Source organism: Acanthopagrus latus, chromosome 10 (genome assembly GCF_904848185.1).
Source record: "Acanthopagrus latus isolate v.2019 chromosome 10, fAcaLat1.1, whole genome shotgun sequence".
Lineage (NCBI taxonomy): Eukaryota > Metazoa > Chordata > Actinopteri > Spariformes > Sparidae > Acanthopagrus > Acanthopagrus latus.
Window position 1 is genome coordinate 12,185,889 of NC_051048.1, and position 22,894 is coordinate 12,208,782.

General features: G+C 43.3%; 2 protein-coding genes and 1 long non-coding RNA gene across 3 annotated transcripts; 1 reads left to right on the top strand and 2 right to left on the bottom strand.

Moving 5' to 3' along the window:
* Positions 1-5,496: 5,496 nt before the first annotated feature.
* LOC119027837 (zinc-binding protein A33-like) lies at positions 5,497-8,576 on the bottom strand. The gene has a single exon (XM_037113316.1). The coding sequence runs from the start codon at positions 8,162-8,164 to the stop codon at positions 6,758-6,760; it is 1,407 nt and encodes a 468-aa protein (XP_036969211.1). The 5' UTR covers positions 8,165-8,576; the 3' UTR covers positions 5,497-6,757.
* Positions 8,577-15,187: 6,611 nt separating this feature from the next.
* On the bottom strand, positions 15,188-19,821 carry c10h4orf54 (chromosome 10 C4orf54 homolog). Its single transcript, XM_037113315.1, has one exon. The coding sequence runs from the start codon at positions 19,765-19,767 to the stop codon at positions 15,190-15,192; it is 4,578 nt and encodes a 1,525-aa protein (XP_036969210.1). The 5' UTR covers positions 19,768-19,821; the 3' UTR covers positions 15,188-15,189.
* A 251-nt stretch (positions 19,822-20,072) lies between these two features.
* On the top strand, positions 20,073-22,894 carry LOC119027473. Its single transcript, XR_005077385.1, has 2 exons — positions 20,073-21,548; positions 22,404-22,894. It is a non-coding gene; the product is annotated as an uncharacterized LOC119027473 (long non-coding RNA).

Below are 22,894 nucleotides of genomic sequence, written 5' to 3' on the forward strand. Positions count from 1 at the left end.
TAGTTCAGATCCTCTCCAGCTGAACATTTTCTGTGCGTGTTCACTTTTGCACATTATAAAGCTACTATAGCGCCATCAGGTGGTCTCAACAGAGACCTGCATGTAAAGGAAGAGCAGGGATGCAGTCCAATTTAAGTGGAACAAGCCCAGAGAGCAAACATTATTGCAGCCTACACCATACACATCAATTATTATTGTACTATTTCTACAACGGGTTTATTGTATTGAAGTTCATTTGAGGCTTTGGGCCCCTGGCTGATCTTATTGTTGGCACCTGAGAGGATTCAATATCGAGCCGGACTGTGGCTGGGTCATACTTGAGCCAATCCACCATCATTTGAGTCTCACATCTGGTAGATCTAATCCCACCATCAGAATCAGACATCTGCAGTTTTGCCATCTTCAATCAGGGATTTCTTTTGCTCCAGATACAGGAACTCAGCCTGCCTATAAGCGCCTTGATCAACTTATTTGATAGCACAACGGTGACCAGTTGCCATGGATAGAGCAGTCTGGGCAGGATGTTTTTTTGATTGAGAACAACCTCAATGTCTGCCTCATATATGGGTGTCACGTACTCTCCCAAATAAGCCAAAATAGCAATATGCACAGGTGAGCCGATATATAATTCTAAAGTGAACAAGGATAAGTTCTTAACTAACAGGTTGACACGTGTCGTAGACCGCTACCGATCATTTCATGTTTCTTATGTTACCAGTGTTATATTTCATTGCTTACATAATGACATGATGAATGATGACAATCGCTTGTAGTGTCCTCTGGTGTTTCTACAGGTAACCCACAATGTCCGCAGACCAGCTGCACAATCAGTTATCCAGCAGATGCGAATGAAGACAGCACCCGGCTAGATTCAAATTTGATTGGCCCCAAACGATTCTCTCACTCAGAGCTATTCTTCACGAATACACTGAATGCAGGAGAGCCAGAGACGTGTATGTGTGTGTGTGCGATGGTGCTGGATGTAATTTGAGTGCATCGTGGACACGCTGTGGGTTTAAATGCCTCTGTATGTATACAGTTAGGGCTCTGCAACATGATCTGGCATCCATCCACCTACCACCCTCACCCCCCCAACCCAGATTCTATATGGGCCCACAGTCAGCAGAGATGCCTTTAATTTAACACTGCTGTCTTATTTAGCACACATTCTAGCATGAATGGCGCTAAGCCTGGTTTCAGCCCCGCAAACAGTCCGGCAAGTTGTCAGTGCCGAATTATTTTCCAGAAGATGGAAGCCATAGGTGACAGCTAGTATCAGGTTTTTCTTGGTCAATCGAGGCTGAAGACAACAGATTCTAAGACAATTTGGACCAGGACAAATCGGACATTATCATATATTGAGAAGCATCCAAGTGCGACCTGTCTCCACGTCTTCCCTCCATTTCCAGACCAGCAAATAAACGTCTTCAAGTATTTAGTTGAAAACACGCTCGAACATTTCGAGGGGAAATACTCAGATAACTTTGTTTCCCAGAGTGGATGTGAAAAGGTTCATATCAGTGTTGTTTCTGTGTTCTGCCCGTGGATATACCAGGTTCAAGCAGATCCTACCAAAACTGGATCCCGTCCCTGGAAGAACACACCTGAAGGTGTGTGTGGTTGCTTGTCTTGAAATGGGCCGCACACTAAAGAGGTTCAGAGATTGAGGGACTAAACAATAGATGAAAAGACTACTAGACAATGCATACCTCCATCGTCTGTGTATGTTTCTTTCCCAAATGTATGTGGTTTTATTATAAAAACAGCATTTATATCTCAGAAAGGACATGAAACCCAATGGAATGGAAGTACATAAGCTTCCATTTTGTATTCGGAGGAGTTTTATTTGCAGTAAGCTCCATGTTCCTGTGGGTGATTCTGTGGGTCATACAACACCAACAAGCAGAAAACATTTAGAGACGTCTGCAAAAGAAGAATCTTATATTTATTACATTTTCAAAATGCACAAACACATTTGACACCAGCATGTGCTGAAACATCTCACGCGCTACTTTAGAACACAGCGTGGGACCAACCCTGTACAGTTCACTTGCAAAGACACCAAAGTTAAAAACCTAAACTGGGGCAACGTTTGAGCGTTGATTATGTGTTCGGACAACATTTCCAACGTTTCATTTCTCTCCGTCCATCTATACCCACCTGTCCCTGCCGTTTCCTTCCATATAAAAGTCCCTTTATTCCAAAAGTCACAAACTTTCTCACTTTCTCTTTATGACAAATCTACCTTCTTCTACCTTCATAGAATTCGCTGCTTGTCCTGGAAGTTCATAGCAGCCGGGTGGTCTGGCTTCGCAGCCCCACCCTGTTTACGTGTCCATTCGCTCATTGATGGATGAGAACATCAGGCCTTCCTTTAGACCTGTGAAAAAAGGTATTTACACTTATACAGAATTTGACTTATTTAAACAATCAGCTGTATTTTAAAATAAAAATTTAAAAAAAAAAAAAAAAAATGTCAGTTATTCTCCATGCACGTTCAAAAACTGCTGCAATATGACCTACCATTAAAATGTGATTATAAGGACCATTAGATCAGATTAAACAGTAGATTATATTGACCATTCAGAATCATACAATACGTGGTTTTGGAAGACTACCATATCACATTAAATTGGTAAAGGTATTCTTAAAGTGCCAGCAGTTATTTTGTCTGTATTGCACATCCCAATTATACACTATGTGGTAATTTTCATGTTTTTTCTTGGGCAGTTAGTATAGATTATAGAAGTGATAGACAATCTATCAGCACAAAACTCCAAAACCAGACAATTGGGGATTTGAAAGTATGTTTAAAGGGTCCATTCACCCAAAACAGGAAAAAAAAAACAACAAAAAAAAAACACATTTCCTCCCTTCCTTAATTAGTCTGCTCCAGTCATACAGGTAGTTTTGGTTTTATGTTTCAGGGTGTTGAGATATCTGTCTCTGAGATTTATGCCTCCCATCCAAATACCATGAAAGGTTGAATTTTATTTGCTCTGCTCGCAGAATGAAAACTGTGGTTTTAAAAAACCACGGAGCCTGCCAAGGGTCGCATGGTAGGAGAACAGCACCAGGGAAACTAACTGTTTAACTGCACAAACAGACAGAATTTGTCTGGCCAAAAATGCTCTCTCTACAGCCAAAAACCTGTTCTAAGTTGGAGAAAACACTACAATTCTAAGTTTCAGGTGATTATATACCAATGAAAACAAATTTGTGATTATTACATTCCATTCTGCCAATAGATCTCCATACATGCACAATTTGTAATTTAATCTGCTGAAGGGCCCTGGCTAAAACAAAACTTACTACATCTGTATGATGTTTTTCGGGGAGAAGCCGCTTGCTCAGCTGCCCAGGAAGGAATACACAGTCACATCAGATTCTGCTGTGATCCAGAGCTATTTAATCATTTTATAAACCTGATTGCAGCAGTGATCCGCGGAGGGGACCTCCACTGTCGGGCATTTATGTTCTGTAATGTTGACTGCTGACTGGAGCTGGAGGGGAAATGTACTTTACTTCATGGAGATAGTAAGAGAGGAACAGAAGAAGAGTGATCGGGAGGCTTTGGTGGTTTCAAATTGACCGTTAAATTGAGAGTTTGCCGATCATAATAAGTTGATAAAGTGCAGTCAGAGCAGTGATGGAGCGGCACTTCAACCTGAAACAGCAACCACAGCTTAGCATGTTCTACATTACAACATTTCAACTCAGAAAGCAAAAAAAAAAAAAAAAAAAAAAAATCATGGAAAACTAAAACAACAACACAACCTGCACGATCCAATAAAAACAAAAAATTCCAAAAGTTGATTCAAAATGAAAGAAGGATGGACTGGCCAGCAGATCCACAGCCTGTGAACTCTTTTAAGTACAAAACAAACAAGTCAGCGTTAGAATAATTACTTCGAAACAGTGATATACAGAAATACATGTCAGTGGCATCAGTTTGCAGGTCACACAGTCGAGTTATCCCAGAGGTCCCTTTGTCCTTCCTGTTTCAGCAGATAGCATGTGACACTTCCTGGAGGCTAAAATCAGATTCTTTATATTCCAGCATGGAGGGGGAAGGCCAATTTATATCCTTTTGTGAGAATAATGAATAAACTCGATCTCAACACGAACTGCCTTCACGTGGAAAACCTAAATGATTTGTAGGTAACAGGTCACGTTGATAAATTAAGTGAATATTCTGTCATATATACAGGACAGGTGCGTGGGAAGAGACATCCAGGTTGTCGCCCATTGTATAGATGTAACACACTACATTCAAAGTGACTTGAAGCAAATGGTGATTTGTGATTCTGGGCTGTATAAATAAAACTGACTTGACTTTGACCATTATGTTAAGGAAAAAAGCATGGTTGGTTAACTAATCATGATATTTCCAGGATATTTAAATGCTTTTACAGAAGCCCTGAGAGGCAAATAGGAAAACAAATTATGTCAATCCATTTTTCAAAGTGATCTCATTTTGATTCTCTTGACTTGGGGTCAGGTGATTATCAGGATACTCTTTCTGTGTTCTTCGATTCTTCTCTTTTTTTCCATCTATGAAACAGGTGAAAATACAAAATTTTGCTAGGGTAGCTTTTTTAAGTTACTGTCATTTCACAGATGGGGAGTTTGTGGGATTTTGTTGTAATACTCATATCAACCACATGAGGCTGAGGTGCACCACCAACAACCCCCACCACCACCTGTTCACCACAGTTCAGATTAGATTTTTTTCCCCTCAGTTGCCTATCAGAGCTTCCATTTGACTTGGACATTTAAAAGCAAACTTTTTGACACTGCATAAAACCCAGCAGAAGAGATGCTGAAGTTGTATAGACATTTGCCTAAACATAGTTATCAAACATATTCAATAATGTCTTGTAATATTAACTAAAAGTACAAAATCACAAGTTACGTAACCTGATGTTAAGTTGAAAAAAACAATCAATTTAGGTGGAGATCAATTATTGCGATAGTAAAGTCAATGCAATAAAGTTCTACAAAATTAACAAATTAAGTGACTCGTTCACATTTTTACAATGTGATGTTATAAAACAAGGCAAGAACTACACACTTTACTATACACATCTTTTACAAGTAAAAAAACAAAACAAAAACAAAGGTGAAACAGGATGTGGATGAGCCCTCTGATACAAGTGCCCTGATCCATCACCTCCAGCTGATAACTTAACACGATGAAGTGACCAGAACCCAGAGGAGTCCAACATCCATACAGGCTTCATCCTGTTTGCAACCAAGAAAAAACAAACACTAAATGATATTGAACACACCATAAACACCCAAAACCCACATTATAATTCTCCAGATTTACTTTCAATAGAGTTGAAACTTTGTACATATTTTAAAATGCTAAAACCCTGAGTTGTTCTACCTAGTATGTCGATCTGTAAATATTTGATTAAAACAGTGTGTTGCTGGATAACTTTGGATTGCAGTGCCGCAATATGAGAGCACTGCATTTGCTTCACTACCATACATACTTCCTCTGCAGAGTGTGGTCAAGTAGAGCCTCCACAGCGGTCAGATTGTCATGAATAAGTTATTGTGTGTTAGTCATGACTACTGTTGACACATTTCAGGTATTAGGCAGTGGCTAAAGCTCCCATGACAAATCAAAATCAAAAGCCAAAGTCCAATTAACACTTTATTAGAACCATCGTTAAAAAAAGTTACAGTTAATCAAACTTTGATCAGTGGTTATTACACTGTTTATAAACATTGGTTGTAGCTTCATAATGACCATCTAATGCTTAAAGACAAACTATACAGTATTTATGAAACATTTACAGAGTATGATCAACATCAGTTGCAACTTTACGGTTAACAGTTGTTTAATAAATCATTTGTAAACCATTTCATTGTTTGTCATCATTATAAATGATGATTCACTAAAGTTTAATTCACTCTAAATTTACCAATGAAAATTGTTCTAAGTAGTTACACAAGTCCAACTGAAATGTCCATTTTAGCTAGCACATTGTCTGCCAGTTTAAAAATGGTCTATTTCATATTCCCTTGTATGTTTTTGTTCTTTACATTTTATTTTAATTGATTTTGCTGTATAAACACGACAATTCTCTAGCAATCAATGTGTACAAAACACTTCAAAACATTTATAGGCGACAGACCATTATATATGCAATTGAATCTAATTACACAGGTTTCCACTTGAGAACACTGGAAATGATCTATCAGTTGATTTTATTTGTCATTTATTGTTTTACACATTTTTAAATCTGTAAAATAAATTGAAATTTGAATTGTCGAGTTTTAGTACAAATGTGTTCATGTGTGGCATCCTACAAAAAGCAACTCATTTGCTTACTCATTTCAGTTTATCATTCAGGATGGCAAAATGCGGGAACTTTAGTAAATGCGTGCAAATAAAACACAGCGGCAGGTTTGATTTGACAGAGACACGTTATCTTTTCTATCACTTACTTATGCTAAAACATGTTCTGAGCTTAACAACTCAGGGTGTTAAGTCTGCACTCTTTATATGATGACACAAAACATGTCATGCATTCTCTACTGACTTGCAAAGCTCCAGTTCATAACAAAATCAACAAATATTGTTCCAATCACACAAATAGGAACGCACATATAAGTTGATGAGTAGCATAGTTGACATATTGTGAATGTGGGGATTCAACAAAATAAGTAGCAAAGCAAGCGGAAATATGCATCTCACCATCGTAATCATCCAGATAATAATTACCTTGATTAACATAATCATCTACACCTCCAACTTTGTGGTGACTTTCACAGGTATTATCCTCGGTGGCTTGGTATCTAGTGTGTTAATGAATGGAAACAGCCTCTCAGAAAAAGTCTGTGAGAAGGTGTATATGTCTGTGATGGTATCTGGGTCAGAGAATGACAGCTTTCCTCTGTTCCAGTCCAGACGCACTCTGATCCTCCTGATCTGGTTCTTCACTGGGAGAACTTTGTCTGTATGTGGTGGAGAGTACGCTCTGTATTCACCATTTTTAAACCAGATTTCCCAGTCTCCAGTCAGAATCTCTCCCTTCCTCACAATAGACTCTGCTACCACACCCACTGCCCAATCTGCATCATTTGTAACTTCAATATTCCAGCTGTGAGTCCCTGAGTTAAAGCCCTCCGATCCAAGGACGGTGGGGTAGCATGTAAATCTTTCTGGGTTTTGTGGAAGCGCTCTCTCACTATCTCTGTAGGTCACACTTTTCAGATCATCAGAAACATCAAGGTAAGGACATGCTGTGTTTGGATCCAGGATCACAGGAGAATACGTAACCGTCTCCTTCAACTTGTTCCAGATGTTGTAGGTTAGATTGCCAAGGTGTTTTGCCACATCTATGAGTGCTCCTGGGCCCAGTGATGGATCAGCCAGCAGGGGGCGCTGCTGGACTCTTTGCACTGCAGCCTTGTAATTCTGCAGGAATGGGATGCATTCACTATTCAGCTCCTTCTCTGTGGCTCTGATTGTGTCTGTGAGAGCCTTGATCTCTCTGCTCAGAGCCTGAATCTTCTGCCCCATCACCCTGATCTTCTGCCCCTCTTCCTCCTTCAGTGCAGTGATCCTAGCCCCCTCTTCTTTTTCTAAAAAACACTTAAGCCTCTTAAATTCTTCCCTAATCTGCATCTCTGTGTCCAGAGCCTGACCCACGATGTGTGACTGTGTTAGTTCAAAGTTAAATTTAACTTGATGGAGGTGCTCCACTTTCTCTTGTAAAGGCTTCAGGGATTTCCTGAGCTCCGCCTTGTAATCCTGTGCGGCTTCATCGATGGGTCTGAATCTGTGCTTAACGTGTGTTTTTGAATCTCGACAGACAACACACACTGGCTGCTTATGGTCCAGACAAAAGAGCTTTAGTTTCTCTGAGTGCAGACTGCACATAGCCTCACATCTTGCAGAAGCAAGAGAAAGATCTTGTACAAAGGCTTCACACAGGTTCTTTAAGGCCAAGTTTCGGGGTGGGTCACTTTTTGAAGATCTTCTTTTACAAACTGGACACTCGCGAATCAGTTTCTCTGCCCACCAGTTCTGCAGACAGTCTTTACAGAAGCTGTGGCAACATGTCAGCAAAACAGGATCTCTGAAGATGTCTCGACAGATTGGACAAGAATAATTCAACTCTGACTCTGACAGCCGAGCAGCCATTTCTAAGAGACGTTAAGAAGACAGTACACCAACACACAGCTTTTGACCTTGGTTTGGAGTCGTCTCTCTTCTATAAGACTTTTGCAACCAGTGGAAGTAGCAGTATCACAGTATTCCGAGTATCCCCTTCTTCTTCTGTCCTCTTTGTCAGTGAAAGTTGTGTGTTTTGTATCCTGTAATCTGTCTCTGTGTAACTCCGTCCTTAGAAAGAGAAACTAAATGTTGCTTCCTGGTATAAACCAGGAAGCAACAACAGTTAGTTGCTGTGGGAATGATGAGCAAAACATTATGCTGGCATGTGGGTGTGGCTACAGTGGTTTGCACACCTTGACTTAAAGAGAAACACTCACCAAAAAGCAACCCATGCCTCCCTAGAGTGACCTAACAGGAAGGAGAGTAATGGTGGACCTCCTGCCTGTTTGGTCGCACTTGGGGATCGACACTTTTTGTCTGCCATGATGGCAGCGCACCGGAGATGCATCTGCTAACGTGAGTCGTCCAAAAACCTTCTTTTTTGTAAACTCTGTGTACATGTGTAGAGACCCTGGTGATACTACAAGAAAAGTTATACATTGTGTCTAGCCTTCTTAGTTCTTAGCGTAAGAGTGCCCCTGCACTCCAGTGAAAATTAACTTGCCCAAAAACGAAACTACAGTAAATCTTAAAAGTGCCTCTTTTGTCATAATTATGCTTTTACATTAAGGTTTGACTCATATATATTCACATATAAAGCATAGGTTGCTTTTTGGCGAGAGTTTTACTTTAACCGTGTTTATAATAGGATTCATATAGTTCCTGTCTCACTTTAACACATTTCATTAAAAAACCTCAAATAAACAACCGATTTTATCGAGGAAAAAGCTGAAAAACTGGCAATGTTAGTCTTGATGTTAGTGACCACCAAATCTACCAAATTCCATGGCTATCAGTCCAATTTTTGTTTGGACATTTCACTATAAAACAAAATGGTCAACTTCATAATGAAGAAGTGGGGAGATCATCAAAATCAGTAGGATTCATGCTCTGTAGCAGCCATCAATGTCTTACATACATTCATCAGATCTCTTGTTGACATATTCCATTCTGATCCGAAATGATGGACCATCCAACAGACCGCTAGAGCCTGCACTCAACCAGCATGACATGGGTACCTGGCAAGCCAGAAAGGTAATTGAGCTGCTCAAGTCTCACTCTTGTGTGACATAAAATCATAAAGAAAACATGGAAGCAGAAATATATCACAATAAAATAAAATAATAATGTCCCCTACACTGACACTTATTTTTCTTTCATTTTTTATCAGGGGGTATCAATATCAGTTTTCTCTGTCTTTTGTATTTCTTCTCTGTTAATTCTTCTCTGTTAAGTACAATTTTCAATGCAGTACTTTTTCTTGTAACATATATTCTATTTTAATATAATGTGGCACTGCTATTTTTAAAAGTGTAACGGATCAGTGTGCTAGACGTAGCAGGTGGTGAAATGTTTTCATCAACTGCTGAATTTCAGCTCGAGAATTAAATTTAAATCTCAAGTAACTGTACACACTATTAGAAATAGTAATAGTGGAGAAAGAAGAAGAACAACAATCAGCCACCTTGGGTGCATGAGAATAACAGAACAAGACAAGAAAAGAAACATGCAGAGGGTAAGGTCACTTGTTCATCATATTTAGATTAGAGCATGACTGTCTATCAAAATTCAAGAAATTGAGATGTTTTGGTTTCAGATTATTGTAAGAAAGGCTCTCTATCTCTCGTTATTGTCAGCTAAACTCAATTAAACAGGTCAGCAAAACCATATGCACTGCCTAACTACAACACATACTAGCTTTACAGACCGTGCTCCAGCAGAGCCACCACAGCAGTTGGATTGTCATAAATAAGGAATCTTGTGTGTTTTACTCCAGTGTTATTGTTTGTTGGTCACGACTGCTGTTGATACATTTCAGGTATTAATCTGCAGCTAAAGCTGCCATGACTTAAATGGTGAAGTTACAGTTAATTGGACTTTGGTCAGTAGTTATTACACTGTCGTAGAGGTTTATAAACATTGGTTGTAGCTTCATAATGACCATCTAAATAATGCTTGAAGATAAACTACACAGTATTCATAAAACATTTACAAAGTATGATAAACATGACAACACACACTAGCTGCTGACGGTCCAGACAGAAGAGCTTTAGTTTCTCTGAGTGCGGCATGAAGCTGAGAAGACAGTACGCCAACACTTCAAACAGGAAATCACCTTAGGCTTTTGGCCTTGGATGGAGTCAACTGTTTTCTAAAAGACTTTCACAACCTGTCCTCTTTGTTAGTGAAAGTTGTGCATTTTGTATCCTGTGATCTGTCTCTATCTGTGTGTCTCTGTCCTTACAAAGAGAAACCAAATGCTGCATCCTGGTTTATCCAAGAAGGAACAGTTAGTTCCTGTGAGAACAATAAGGAAAATATTGTGCGGGTATGTGGGTGTGACAGGTTCCGTGTAGCAGACAAGATATGAGCCAGCAAATCCAGTCTAATGGCTTATCAAACAAACTGTAGGTTGGTTTACATACTGGACTTAACCATGTTTATCATAGGAGTCCTATTGTTCCCGTCTCACAACCGATTTCAGAAACAAACCTCAAGTGAACACCAAATTTAATCGGGGATACAGCTGATCAAATAATTGACCATGTTAGTCTTAAAGTTAGTGACCACTTTGTGATGAAAACTGGTATTGTGGAATACACCTGTCCCACGTAAAAATGTTGTTACGTCTATCATTCCGACCTCTGGAAAAAATAAATGCTGACACTGAAACTAGTGACTACAGTTTACCTGTCTACAGCCATGCTAGCAGCTCCATGATGCATGCTAAAATGCTGACAATGCTAACATGCTGATGTTTAACGCAAAATTTAACCATTTTCTCCATCATAGCATGTTAGCATCATGTTAGCATGCTGACATTTGGTAACTGTATCTAAAAACAGAGTACAGCTGAAGATGGGGGGATTATTATTAGTTATGCAAGCATGGGGTCATAAAACAAAATAATAGGCAGATTACAATGTTGGCCTGGGTATAAAGTCATTAGGATTGATAAATTGATATATCTACCAAATTACATGGCTATCAGTCCAATTTTTTTTCGGCTATTTCACAGAAATAAAAACTTGTCAATTTCATAATGAAGAAGTCGGAGGATCATCAAAATCAGTAAGATTCGCTCTCTAGGCAATGTGCCGCCCTGTCTTTCGAAAAGGGAGGCGTAATATTCCCCCTTTTCCAAAAGCTGCCACTTGGCCGCCACTGGGGTAGGCGTAAACATGTGACATGATGTGAAGCACAAAGTTGGGCAGTGAACAATGACAACAAATTTGTCTTCAAAATAAGAGCTCTACATTGCACCCCTTTGGAGTTTAGAACTGGGTTCTTAGCAGGGGGCTTTTAATTTGAAACTAGCAGCCGTTCATAGCTTGCCACTACAACAACAAGCAGACATTGAAGGCAGCTACAGAGACTGAGGAGAAGATAGCATCTCCTGGACCTCAGCGGCTGTCCTGTTGCTCATCTTGATGTCCGGAGATTAAGTGATGGCCTGACTGCTGTGATCGGCTGTTTCCTAGTTTTAAAACTGCCTAGCTGTGGGTCGCACAACAGTGCACATCATCGACACCTCCGCACATCTCACGCAATAGCCGGCACATTAATGTCTCGGATTGAGATAGCAATGGAGGCAGCAAATTGGCAGACAAAAACAGACCCCCAATTTACCACCCTCTGTCTAAATCCACAGACAAAAATGATGGCCAAATTGGCAGCTTGCTGCCCAGTATAAAAACAGCTTCTGTGGAGGCCATCAATCATTCATCAGATCTCTTATTGACATATTCCGGTCTGATCCAAAATGGTTGACCAGATGGTGTCAGATGTAGTCACATCATTTCTATTGAGGGATCAAAACATTGTCACAATCACAATTCTGCATCTGCTTTCATAATACCACGCTCTGTGCTCATGAAGCTGTTCATCTACACTCTCAGATTTTGCCACTGCAGACTAATCAGTGCCCACTTAGTTTTCACATCAACAAACTTCCGTATATTTTTTTATTCAGGAGACAAACAGTAATCAAAACACGTGATGTATTTTTGTAGGCTAACCTGGAAGTTAGCATCGTCCTCGACAGAAAGCCTAAGGGGGTGACCCTAGTCACAAGTCGCATATTTACTGACGTACTTTATGACAGAACAAAATGTAAAAAAAGTCTTCAAATACTCAGGATTGCACATCGTCCTGGGAAAGGGTTCTAATGACGTATGTGAGAGGTGATTCCACACCCAAAGGCACCATGACAGTAGCTGTTGAGGTACACGATCATTGTTCGTTGACTATCCTCACCCCACATTTTTGCATGTATGATTTAAAGTACCTTCCATTCCAGAGCCCGTTCCTTTAGCCTCTAGACGGTCAGCATCCAGCCCATCTGTTTACTTTATAAACATTGCTGAGCCCTCCAGTATGTTGGTGTCATTCTCAGATGAGAAGGGGAACTCCGAACGTTGACCCACAGTGCAGCTGAGGCTATCTGCTGCTATGTTGCGTGGTGTGTTTATGCAATTGCTGATCAGAAGCCATGTGAACCTGGCTTCTCACTCTCTCAGTCTTTAAATGACTGTTCCTATAAAAAGACGGCTGACCCCGCTGCGACACTGGCCCGCCAGGCAGCCTCTTGATGTCCGGCAGCAGCTGAAGCAGGCAGTGTGTATACACATAACAAACACCTGCCATCGCCTGACCTTTTACTCCCGCACACACTATGCCCACCACACCACACACATGCATTCAGACACCTCGCCCGTGAAGAATCTAATATCAATATAATCCTCTGTATCGCTGCTGTGATATCGGGATTCGCAGACTAGCTTGTGAGTGCTAGCGCCCGTTGAGGTGCTCAGTTGCAAACTTTACAATCACATGGTGTCTCCTCCTTTTTCATACATGTTGAATCCAAGGACGCAATTGGTTGATTGCCTTCTGTATTTACTGCACTTTTGAGCTGAGAAGTGTTCAACATGTTAAAAATGAACCAGACAGAGGTATCAATAAGGATATGAATTGCAAAATAATTCAATAAATGTTTAATACTCAGCTCCCTATCAAAATGTTATTTCATCCTGTTACTTCTCTTGATAACAGAGTTGACAACAACTCCTTTTTTTTTTTTTTTTTGAATGCACAGTATGTCATTTCAGCCACTAGGGTTCTTTCTATCAAAACACAACATACATGTTGCTGAGTGTTATGTGAGGAGAGCCAGGCACAACAGGGAGCACAGCCTCTGTAGCTGCTCATAGCTGGCTAGCGCTGAAAGAGAGGCTCTTTATTCATACGATTGTTTATTTTATAATTCCATATGTTTTTAAGTGTTTCAGCATTTCACACTGAAACTTTGAATCGAAACTCTAAAGTTAGTACCGCAGTTGTATAATTAGAAATGTTCATTCATCTCGCGAAAGAGCACATGGGAGCAGAAATGGCAGCTCCTAAGAGGCAGAAATGGAAAGAGACACCTCCTCAGACACAAGGCTCAGGTTCATTTCGGCTCTAAGGTCACACCAGAGTGACACCTGATGCTAACAAGAGAATTTTGGCTAATGCGGACAGTCTGACAGGCTGGAGGGGTACCTGGCCAGCCGGAAAGGTAATTGGGCTGCTCAAGTCTCACTCTTGTGTGACATCCAAGCTAAAAGGAAACATGGAGGAGAAATATATCACAATGAAATAAAATAAAAGGTGTCCCCTACGTTGACGCATGTTTTATTTTCAAGCTATATTAAAGAGTATCAATACCAGTTTTCTCTGTCTTTTTTAGTTCTTCTCTGTTACTTCTTTTCTGCAAAGTAGAATTTTGAATGCAGTACTTTTTCTTGTAACATATATTTTGTTTTAATGTAATGTCACACTGCTATTTTTGATAGTGTAAAGGATCAGTGCCTACTTTCTTACTACCAGCGATAACCAGATGTAGCAGGTGGCGAAAATGTTTTCGCCAACTGCTGAAATTCAGTTCGAGAATGACATTTCAATATCAAGTAACTGTACCTACTATTAGAAATAGTAGTAGTAACAGTAGAAAAAGAAGAACAACAACAACAACAACAAGATCGATTAAGCATCTTGGTTGAACGATAATAACAGAACAAGACAAGAAAGGAAACATATGCAAAGCGTTAGGTCACTTGTGCATCATATTTAGGTTTGTGAGACACAAAAGAGTGCATGGCAGTCTATTAAAAGTAAACCAATTCAGATGTTTTTGGTTCCATCATTTTGTAAAAATCATTAGCTAAACTCAACTAAAAAGGTTAACAAAACCATATCACGGAGTAATAGAGCGCCAACAGCGGAGACAGTTGATAAATCAAACTTTTACCAAAGCCAGTTGAGAGAAGAGTGAAACATCTTTTCCATCAAGAAAACTTTTCAGTGCTGTGTTTTGCTCTTCTTTCAATGAAATATACTCTCCAGTTCTGACATATCGGATGCCAAAGCAACTTCGAAGCTAACCTCTTGAGGAGCCGTCATTTTGTTTCAAAAAAACATTCGCCTGTTGATTGCCTAAATGATCAACAGAATGTGAAGAAATAACAGTTTGACATTATGTCGGACATTTACGTACTGTGTTGCAGAGATGTCTTCTGAAGTTAGTGTGCTAACCAGCTTGCCCTGCCCTGTCCTGGTCCAGAGCTCCTGTGCTAGCGGTGTAAACTATCAACACTCCCACAGCGGAGCTATGGTTACCAGCAGTAAGCAGTTACCCTGGCTGCCCTCTTTTTGTTTTGAGTATGACAGGTGGCCTATTCTTACATTCAACTTTTAAAGTACGCCGGCTGGTCAAACCCAAAATTGCTTGAGCCCTGGCAAGGTAAATCTAAATATATCATCCTGGTTCATTCAGACCCATTCATTCCTGATACTAAACAGGTGAACTGTTAAACAGTCAGAATTTCTCACCTGCCCAGGTAAGTTGCCATTCATCTGTGCTCCACCACAAAGCTCATGGTGGTCCCATCAAACGAGGGTGGGGCAATGATCCGGGGCCCTTGCTGGGAGGTGATGCTGACGACCGGCTGCTTGATGCTGGCGAAGCCCTGCGGCTGCCTGTTGGCAGTGGCCTGCTGTTGACCCCCGGAGGTCGCCTGGGGAGACTTCCCAGTGGTCATGTAGAAGGGACTCTCCATGTACATCCCCTCATTCTGCTGCGCTGAGGCTTTCTCCACACCATCCATCTCCGACTGCATCGACATCTGCGACTGCACCAGTGTCCGTGCTGGGATCATAGATGGCGTTGGCATGAAGCCTGGGTAGATCATGTAAGTGTGTCCATATGCTCCTGGACTGAGGGCCAAAGGTGACATTTGCATTGGAACTGGGGTCATAGGAGGTTGCTGCATGGGCACGTCCACATACTGGCCTGTCTCAGGGTCAAAAAGGCGCTTGGTGGTCGGCTGCACAGGAGTGTCCACCAGGTAGTAGTTTCCAGTGGTGGGATCAAGGAGCATCTTCCTCTGAGTGGTCTGGAAGGGGTCCAGTGTGGGTGTGGGGGTGATTGCTGGGGAGAAACAGTACAGCTGAGGCTGATTGGTGGCCATGCCAAATGGCATGGAGTGGTAGATGGTGGCAGGAGCGACCTCTGGGGAGTGTGTCTCCATCACAGTGCTGGACCGTTTAGGGGACTGGTTGTGGTCGTCCTGTCCCCTGGAGCTGGATTCCAAGTGTCCTGAAGGTGTGGTTGGATGTGTCTGGGTTGTAAATGTGGACGAGGCTTGCTTGTTGCTGCTGGCGTGGGACTTGACTGGAATGGTGAGGTAGTTCTCACTGTCAGCCGAGGCGCTCGAGAGTTCCTGCATGGACCTCTCTGACTCCTTTGATCCATCTCCTTCATGTCCACTTACCCTCGGCTGGCTGACTTTCAAGGATGCAGGCAGTTTTTGAGACTTTGGGACAAAGCATTTGTTGCTGAAAGGAGCTGATGTGACAGCGCTTGGCTGGGGTGTTTTTTGGGTTGTCGAGGCCTTGAAGCTAGAACTGAGACTGAACAGGTTTTTACTTCCTGTGGCACTGGGGGTTTGCAGCGACTTAGTAACTAGTCTCTCATCTCGGCTGCCAGGACTTTGAAAGGGTTTGTCCTCTCGCCTCAGCAGGCTGTCAGCGGCGGGGGACGCTGCCACCGCTGGTGGCGTCTTGGCCACGTTGGACCCTATCGCTCCTTCCTCCTCAGGTCCTCCATGCTCATCACTGCTTATCAGTGAAAGCACATGGCTGTCTGTCAGGGGCCGGGGCTCATTCTTCCTTTTCCATTCATTCCTCTCAAAGACATAGAGCTGCTCCATTGTTTTCACGGCAGCCTGGAGTTTTTCCAAAGCCCCCTGGTTGGCCATCTTGGATTCAGGTTTCTTCTCCATGATGTCTGTTATTTTTTCCTGCCTCTTTGGAGCTATTCTGCTTTCGGTTTTCAATCCAGTGTCTCCCTCTGAGGGATTGTTGGAGTTACCTATGGGCGCTCTCCCTGCTGCCTTTTGCAGTGGCGCACTTTTAGCGCCCTCTGGAGACGACCTGTCTACATCGAACAGATCCCTATTAGACAACTCGTTAAGTTTTCCGTTACTGTTTGTATTGACAGACTGACATTTTATCACTATAGGGGACACAGAATTGGGGTTGCGATAGGTGATTTGCTTCCTCTGCTCTGCCTGGCTGTCACCGGAGGCAACGCTGGATTTATTGTCGTTGTTATCTAAGGAAACAAAGTGATAAGAACTTTTCACCAATTTACGCACGTCTCTCACTTGGTGTATGGGCGTCTGCAGCTTTCCTTTGTTATCTCTAATGTCTCTGACCATGAAGTGCGGAACTTTGTCTGAAGACTCACCCTTGAAAGCTGCAGCCAGCGCCTGGCACTTGAAGTCATCTGTTCTGATGAGGCTGGCTGCGTTACAGCCTATATTAGGCGCGCGCAGTTTGGAGACGCCAAAAGGCTCCGTTTTATTGTTTCTGACGCTCCTTAAATTAATTTTAATCTCCGGAGATTTCGATGTAGCCACACTCCTGGTGTCTTGGATGTATAAAGTGTTGTCAGAGCGCAGTTTAATCCCTCCTCCGTGTCCACACGGAGAATAATTCCCGTCCTGCAGCTGCTGTCCGACTTCTCCGTCACTGGGCAGCAGTTGGATACTTGGCACAAACAAATGTGACATTTTTGTCAGTTTGCCGCTGCACGATGAGTACTGATCCCCCTCGCCCTCTTTGACGTTAACTGAAGGCGGCTTCTCCTGCGGAGTTTGATCGTTTTTATGATCCTTTTGAAACTCTAGCTCCTCGTCCTTCCAGCATCTGAACGCGCTATTTTGGCTGCGAAGCAGCGTGCTTTTGGACGCTTCCAATGCGCCTTTTTTAGCATCGATTCCAGCTTCATTTGCGTGCTCCAAATTAGTTTCTGGTGCGGGAGCGGCCGTGTCTTGTCTCCGGGAGTCGCTCTTGGTATCACATGAGCCGCTGTCCACGAAGTCCCCTAATTCATCCACGCACATTATGGCGTAGTCAGAACTGCTCTCAGAGAACCTGGAGCCCTGTCTGTGCAGCTCCCTGCTCCCCTTCCCCCTGTGGCCGTCGCTCTCCTGGTGCACAAAGCACGGGGAAGACGTCTGATGCGGCTCACTGATCTCCCCTCTTTCCATCTTGCGCTCCTGCTCGAACTGCATCTTCTTCGAAATCACATTTTTGAGGAGGCTCGAGGCGAATATGGCTTTCTTGTGTGTGTCTTCCATGGTTTTAGTGGGCGGCTGGCTGGCCCCTCTCCTCTGGCTGCTTGGCAAAGTGTTGGTAACTTCATCCGTGGAACGTGATCCTGCTGCGTTTTGTGCAAAGTTAGTGCGTCTTTCTGCCTCAGACATTCCCGATTTGACATTGCAGCGAAAATTCAGAGTCTCGGTCAGTCTGATGACCCCACTGTGGCCCTGGCTGAATTTCCCCATCAGCTCTATTTTCTTTGTGGACGACGATGCGCCGTGGGGATTCCCACTCAGGGTGAAGATCTTGCCGGTGGGCGGTTGGAAGCTTGCTGGTGCAATGCCCTTATAACCCCTGTTCTCCACATTCTTTGCGATTTCAAATGAGGCCGTAGAGTTTTGATGGGAAACGACACTTTTGTCCAGTCCCTGCGACAAATTCATGTTGCCATATTTCAGGTCGACAAACGTGGACCACCTGTTTATCCCTAGGCCATGCTCTGAAGCGGATGACTCACTGGAGGTGCTGAAATTAATGGCATCAAAGTAAGGGTACGCCAGGCTCTTGAAGGCTCTGGCTGTCAGGTTGCGCACCTCCTTGTCAGCATCGTCCAGCTCGCTGACAGCGCTGGACGCGCCGCTGGAATACCCGGTGACCTCTTTTCCCCTCAATTTGCGGCCAAAGTGTATGCGTCCGGGCGCGGCTATGAAACACTTCGCCCTGTCACACAACGTCTCTGCCTTCCCATCAACTCCCCTAAACACATAGCGGCTCATGTCTCCGGAGCGCCTGGCATGATAAAGGATATTTCCCTGTTCTTGGACGTTGCCAGGGTCATTTATAGCTCGCGAAGTGGTTCTGATTGACAGGTGGATCTGCCCAGCACTGTTGCCACTGCACTGCTGCTGCTTTGACGCACTCTCATCTGAGCTGGCGAACTTGGCCGCGTGGCACGGATCACTTTCAAGCAGAGTGCTGACCGCTGCTGCGCCCGGAGAGCGAGGCTGGCGGCCGTTCCCCGTCTCCCCCGCCGCTCCATCACCGTCGAAAGAGGCGTAATCGACAAAGGAGTACACCTGGTTGCCATCCTCGATGTCCCAGCTGGCGGAGGAGCCCGCCCCGAGGTCGTAGTCCCCCTCATCATCAGAAAGTTCCGAGAGCTGGATCTCGTGCGTGGTAATGTAATGGGACTCGTCCTCCGTTACGCACGGGACGCAGCCGGCGGAAAGCACCAAAGTTACCTCGTCATCATCATCATCATCATCATCATCATCATCATCATCATCATCATCATCATCCTCATAGTCATCCGACTCAGTTCTCCCGCTCCAATAGTTACCGCCACGATGTAAATCCTCATCGCCCGTTGCGCTTTCTTCTTTTTTGGGCACGTCGCGCTCGCCTTCGTCTCCCGATTTGAGGCGGTCCTCTGACATGGCTTTAAGACCAGGACGGCGTGGTGATGAGACCGGACCAGTGGGGCCATCCTCTGCATCTTCTGCACATTTCCCGACACCAGAATCCTCTTTCCTCCGAGTTTCATTCGTGGTTTTAATCGGCGGCTCGCGGTTTGGTTCCGTTACGCACAGATCACCGGAGTCGCTGCTTTTAACAGGGGCAGACATTTGGTTTCTTTCACCCAAAAGACAGTCTTTCACTGGCTTGGCAACGCTTGTGCGCACGTCCGCTGACTTCAGATCGACGTCCGTGCGTTCGCCTTGCTTCTCCGGCTCATCCTCCTTTCCGTGCGCTAGCTTTTGGAGCAGGCTCTCGATCCCCCGGAGAGTCGCCGGTGTCTCCACGGAGCTTTGCTCGGACTTCATAGCAGCACCGGCAGGTTTAGGTTTACATTGGGTGTCTGGCAGAAAAGAAGCGGAAGAGATGGACCCCCCCCCCCCATCCCCCACCCCCCCTGACTGAGGGTTCCTCAGTCTCCAGGCAGAGGTGGTGCTGCGCGCAAAGCTCTGGTCAGACAGACACTCGGATGACACTGAAACGCTCCAAGCATTCCAGCTCACCGCGAGATGAAGCCCAAAGCCGAGTATCTAAAAAGGACCAGAGACATTACTAACTACTGTCTGGGCCTCATGGTTCCCTGGGGTCGAGGGACCAGTGGGGGGTCGTTGAGAGGAAAAATCATCAGCGTTTTATTAGTGCTACATCATTACGGATGACTTGCATAAATCCACTCACTGTACCGTATTATAGGTGACATCTTTTTGTATTATATTATATTATATTATATTATATTATATTATATTATATTATATTATATTATATTATATTATATTATATTATATTTATTTTTATAACAATAATTAAATACAATAATTTATTTCTCTTCTTTAAGTTGGCCTCGCCTCTTGATCAAAGATACAGGGGCATATCTAGGTTCCAAAACTGATTTCAATGACAACCTGGGTTTAAATGTGTATTTTCTAATTGTTCCAACAGTTTTGGGACTTGATTGTAAACAGGCAGCTTAATTAAGATTGAAGCTTCTGCAGTTACAGATAATGTTAAGTAGTTCATGTGTGATGACAAACACCGGTATTAAAGGAGTGGTTCATCAACATTGCCGAGATATTCCTTTAATGCATAATGCATGTGAATACATCTGTGATGTTGATCATTTGATTCTGAGCAAGCTCATTCTGCATAATGACTACATTTACCTTTGCTGTGCATCCACTGAAGTCAAACTTTTACACTCAGTGTCTTTACGGAAGTGAATGATCTGAGTACTTCTCTCTCCATGGCTGGTAAATAGTGTGGCGCATTAAACTCTGTAGCATTCACATGTAATGTCCATGCAACGGTGTGCCTGTGAAAGCTCTATCAGATTGGCTTCCTTGTCACCAAATCATATCATATCTTGGCTGATGAAGGGGCGCGCGAGAGTCCGCAAGAAGCCCAGCGACGGCCTTGTTTCGGCCTGCCCAACAGACGACACGCTTGTGCGGACAGGCGGCTCACTGGCTGTTTTTAAAAATACTCAGTCCAGCTCAAATATAGGCACAGTGATAAAATGTGAAAACTGCAGCTGCGTTAGACGGGAGGGAACGCGTGCAGGCTGTTGTGACACCTAGGACGAAGGCCATGTGACAGATAAACACCCAAGTGACAACAACTCAGCGACAACACACCCCCACGAGGAGTGAGCCGCCGTGCACGCCTGACCGCTGAAGCTCTCAGGGGGTGGTTGGTCCGTGTCAGTGGGGCCAGTCTGGGGGTCCAGGCACCACAAGGGGCCTCGAGAGATGCCCAGTAAACTTTACTTCCCATCATCCTCCTCCTGGAATAATTGATTGGCTAGATCACAATGAACATGGGGGGAGAGGTACATACTTATGGTTCCTTCCAGGCCAGTTCCTGTTACTTCACAATATCCTACCGCTGTGCTCCTCTACTTTAAAGGCAGCAAGTTAAGAAACCCTCTCTTCTAGTTGCTACAGGTCTTCCAAACCCTACACCACCAGTGCGTCAGCTTCCTAATAAAGTATTTGTCCTCTCCAAGCCCAAGGGGAGGCATTCAACCGATCTCCCTCAACAAATGGGAAAAAAGGATGGGGGATGGAGGAGGAGGTGACTTGAGGACCTTTCTGTATCCTTTTCTCCGCTTTGTTCCACCACTTTATCGGAGCATACCAGTGAGATAGAAATGTTCAAATCCCGAATGCTCTATTCTCAGGAAAATCCTGTCAAATACACGCCCTGTGGATTGTTTATATGCAAGTTTCCTGCAACAAACCTGGAAATTTTGCCCCAATTTCAGCCTTACGTGGTAACTTTTTGGAGTAGAATTTTAAACATCTGGGGCTTATGCCCAAGCAAGCCCAAGCCCAAATCTGTGTGAAACTGATCTCAATGGAAAAGCACAGAACATAATGTCAAGGTGACTCCTCAGCACCATGGATAGCTCAACTTTATTAGTTCTGTCAATGCAAGATAAAACACAGTTCATCAGCCCACACACTGTTTCCAGCAATTTTGGCTGATGGGATCTCAGTCGGATGGGGACTGGAGATCATAAACCAGCTCCACTCATTTATAGGGGTGAGAAAGCTTTATGTTGTCCAGCTCTGGCAGCTGAAGTAAAACAGTAAAACAACCTGTACACACCCATAGCTGAAAGTCACAATGAAACATGGCTTTAAAGGTCCCAAAATGTAGACATATATTGTGGTTTCAAACACACCAGCAGAGCTGCTGCAGAAACACCATGGGCCGGTGCCAGCTGACCAATCAGAGCACAGATAGCCGACAGAGGGTCACTAAAGGACCTGCAGGAATTGACAGTAAGAGAAAAAATAATTTGTATACTGAACATTAAAAGCATGTAAACATTCTCTGGTAGACACCCAAAATAAAAGTGCGAACCTGAAAATGTTACTACATGACGTGCTTTTCTGTGTATTTTTTAAATGTTATTTGATTAATAACTTCCATGATATAACAGACAGAAGAGCAACAGACAAGCCACAGAGATATACAGCAGAAAGGAAGCAGACCCTCAGCCACAAAAAATACTGTCAATCACAGCTGCATGTGGATAAATGGCCCCATCACTTCCTGTACATTGAATGTGCATTTGGAAAAGATCTACTCATGGACAGTATAAACAGGAGGACTGATTACAGCAAATAAAACCTGGGTCAGTGTTCATGTAGGCTCCTTATTATTGTTTGAAGAAATCGTGAACCCATCCTTTCACTGCAGGTTGCCATGAGAAACTGCATTACAGAGACACGGACAAAGATAAGGATAAGAGACGGCTGAGATGAAGAAGTCTGTGAACTTCACGTCGGCTGGACGCTCGCTTTCTATGACAGTTAGAGTTACATAGATGGCAGATGCATCTGGGTGTAATTTCATCCAGAACCTTTAGCAATGTTTAGTCCCTGCTCTGTGGATAGCTTTGTAATATTAAAGAGTTCGAGTGTTATTTGA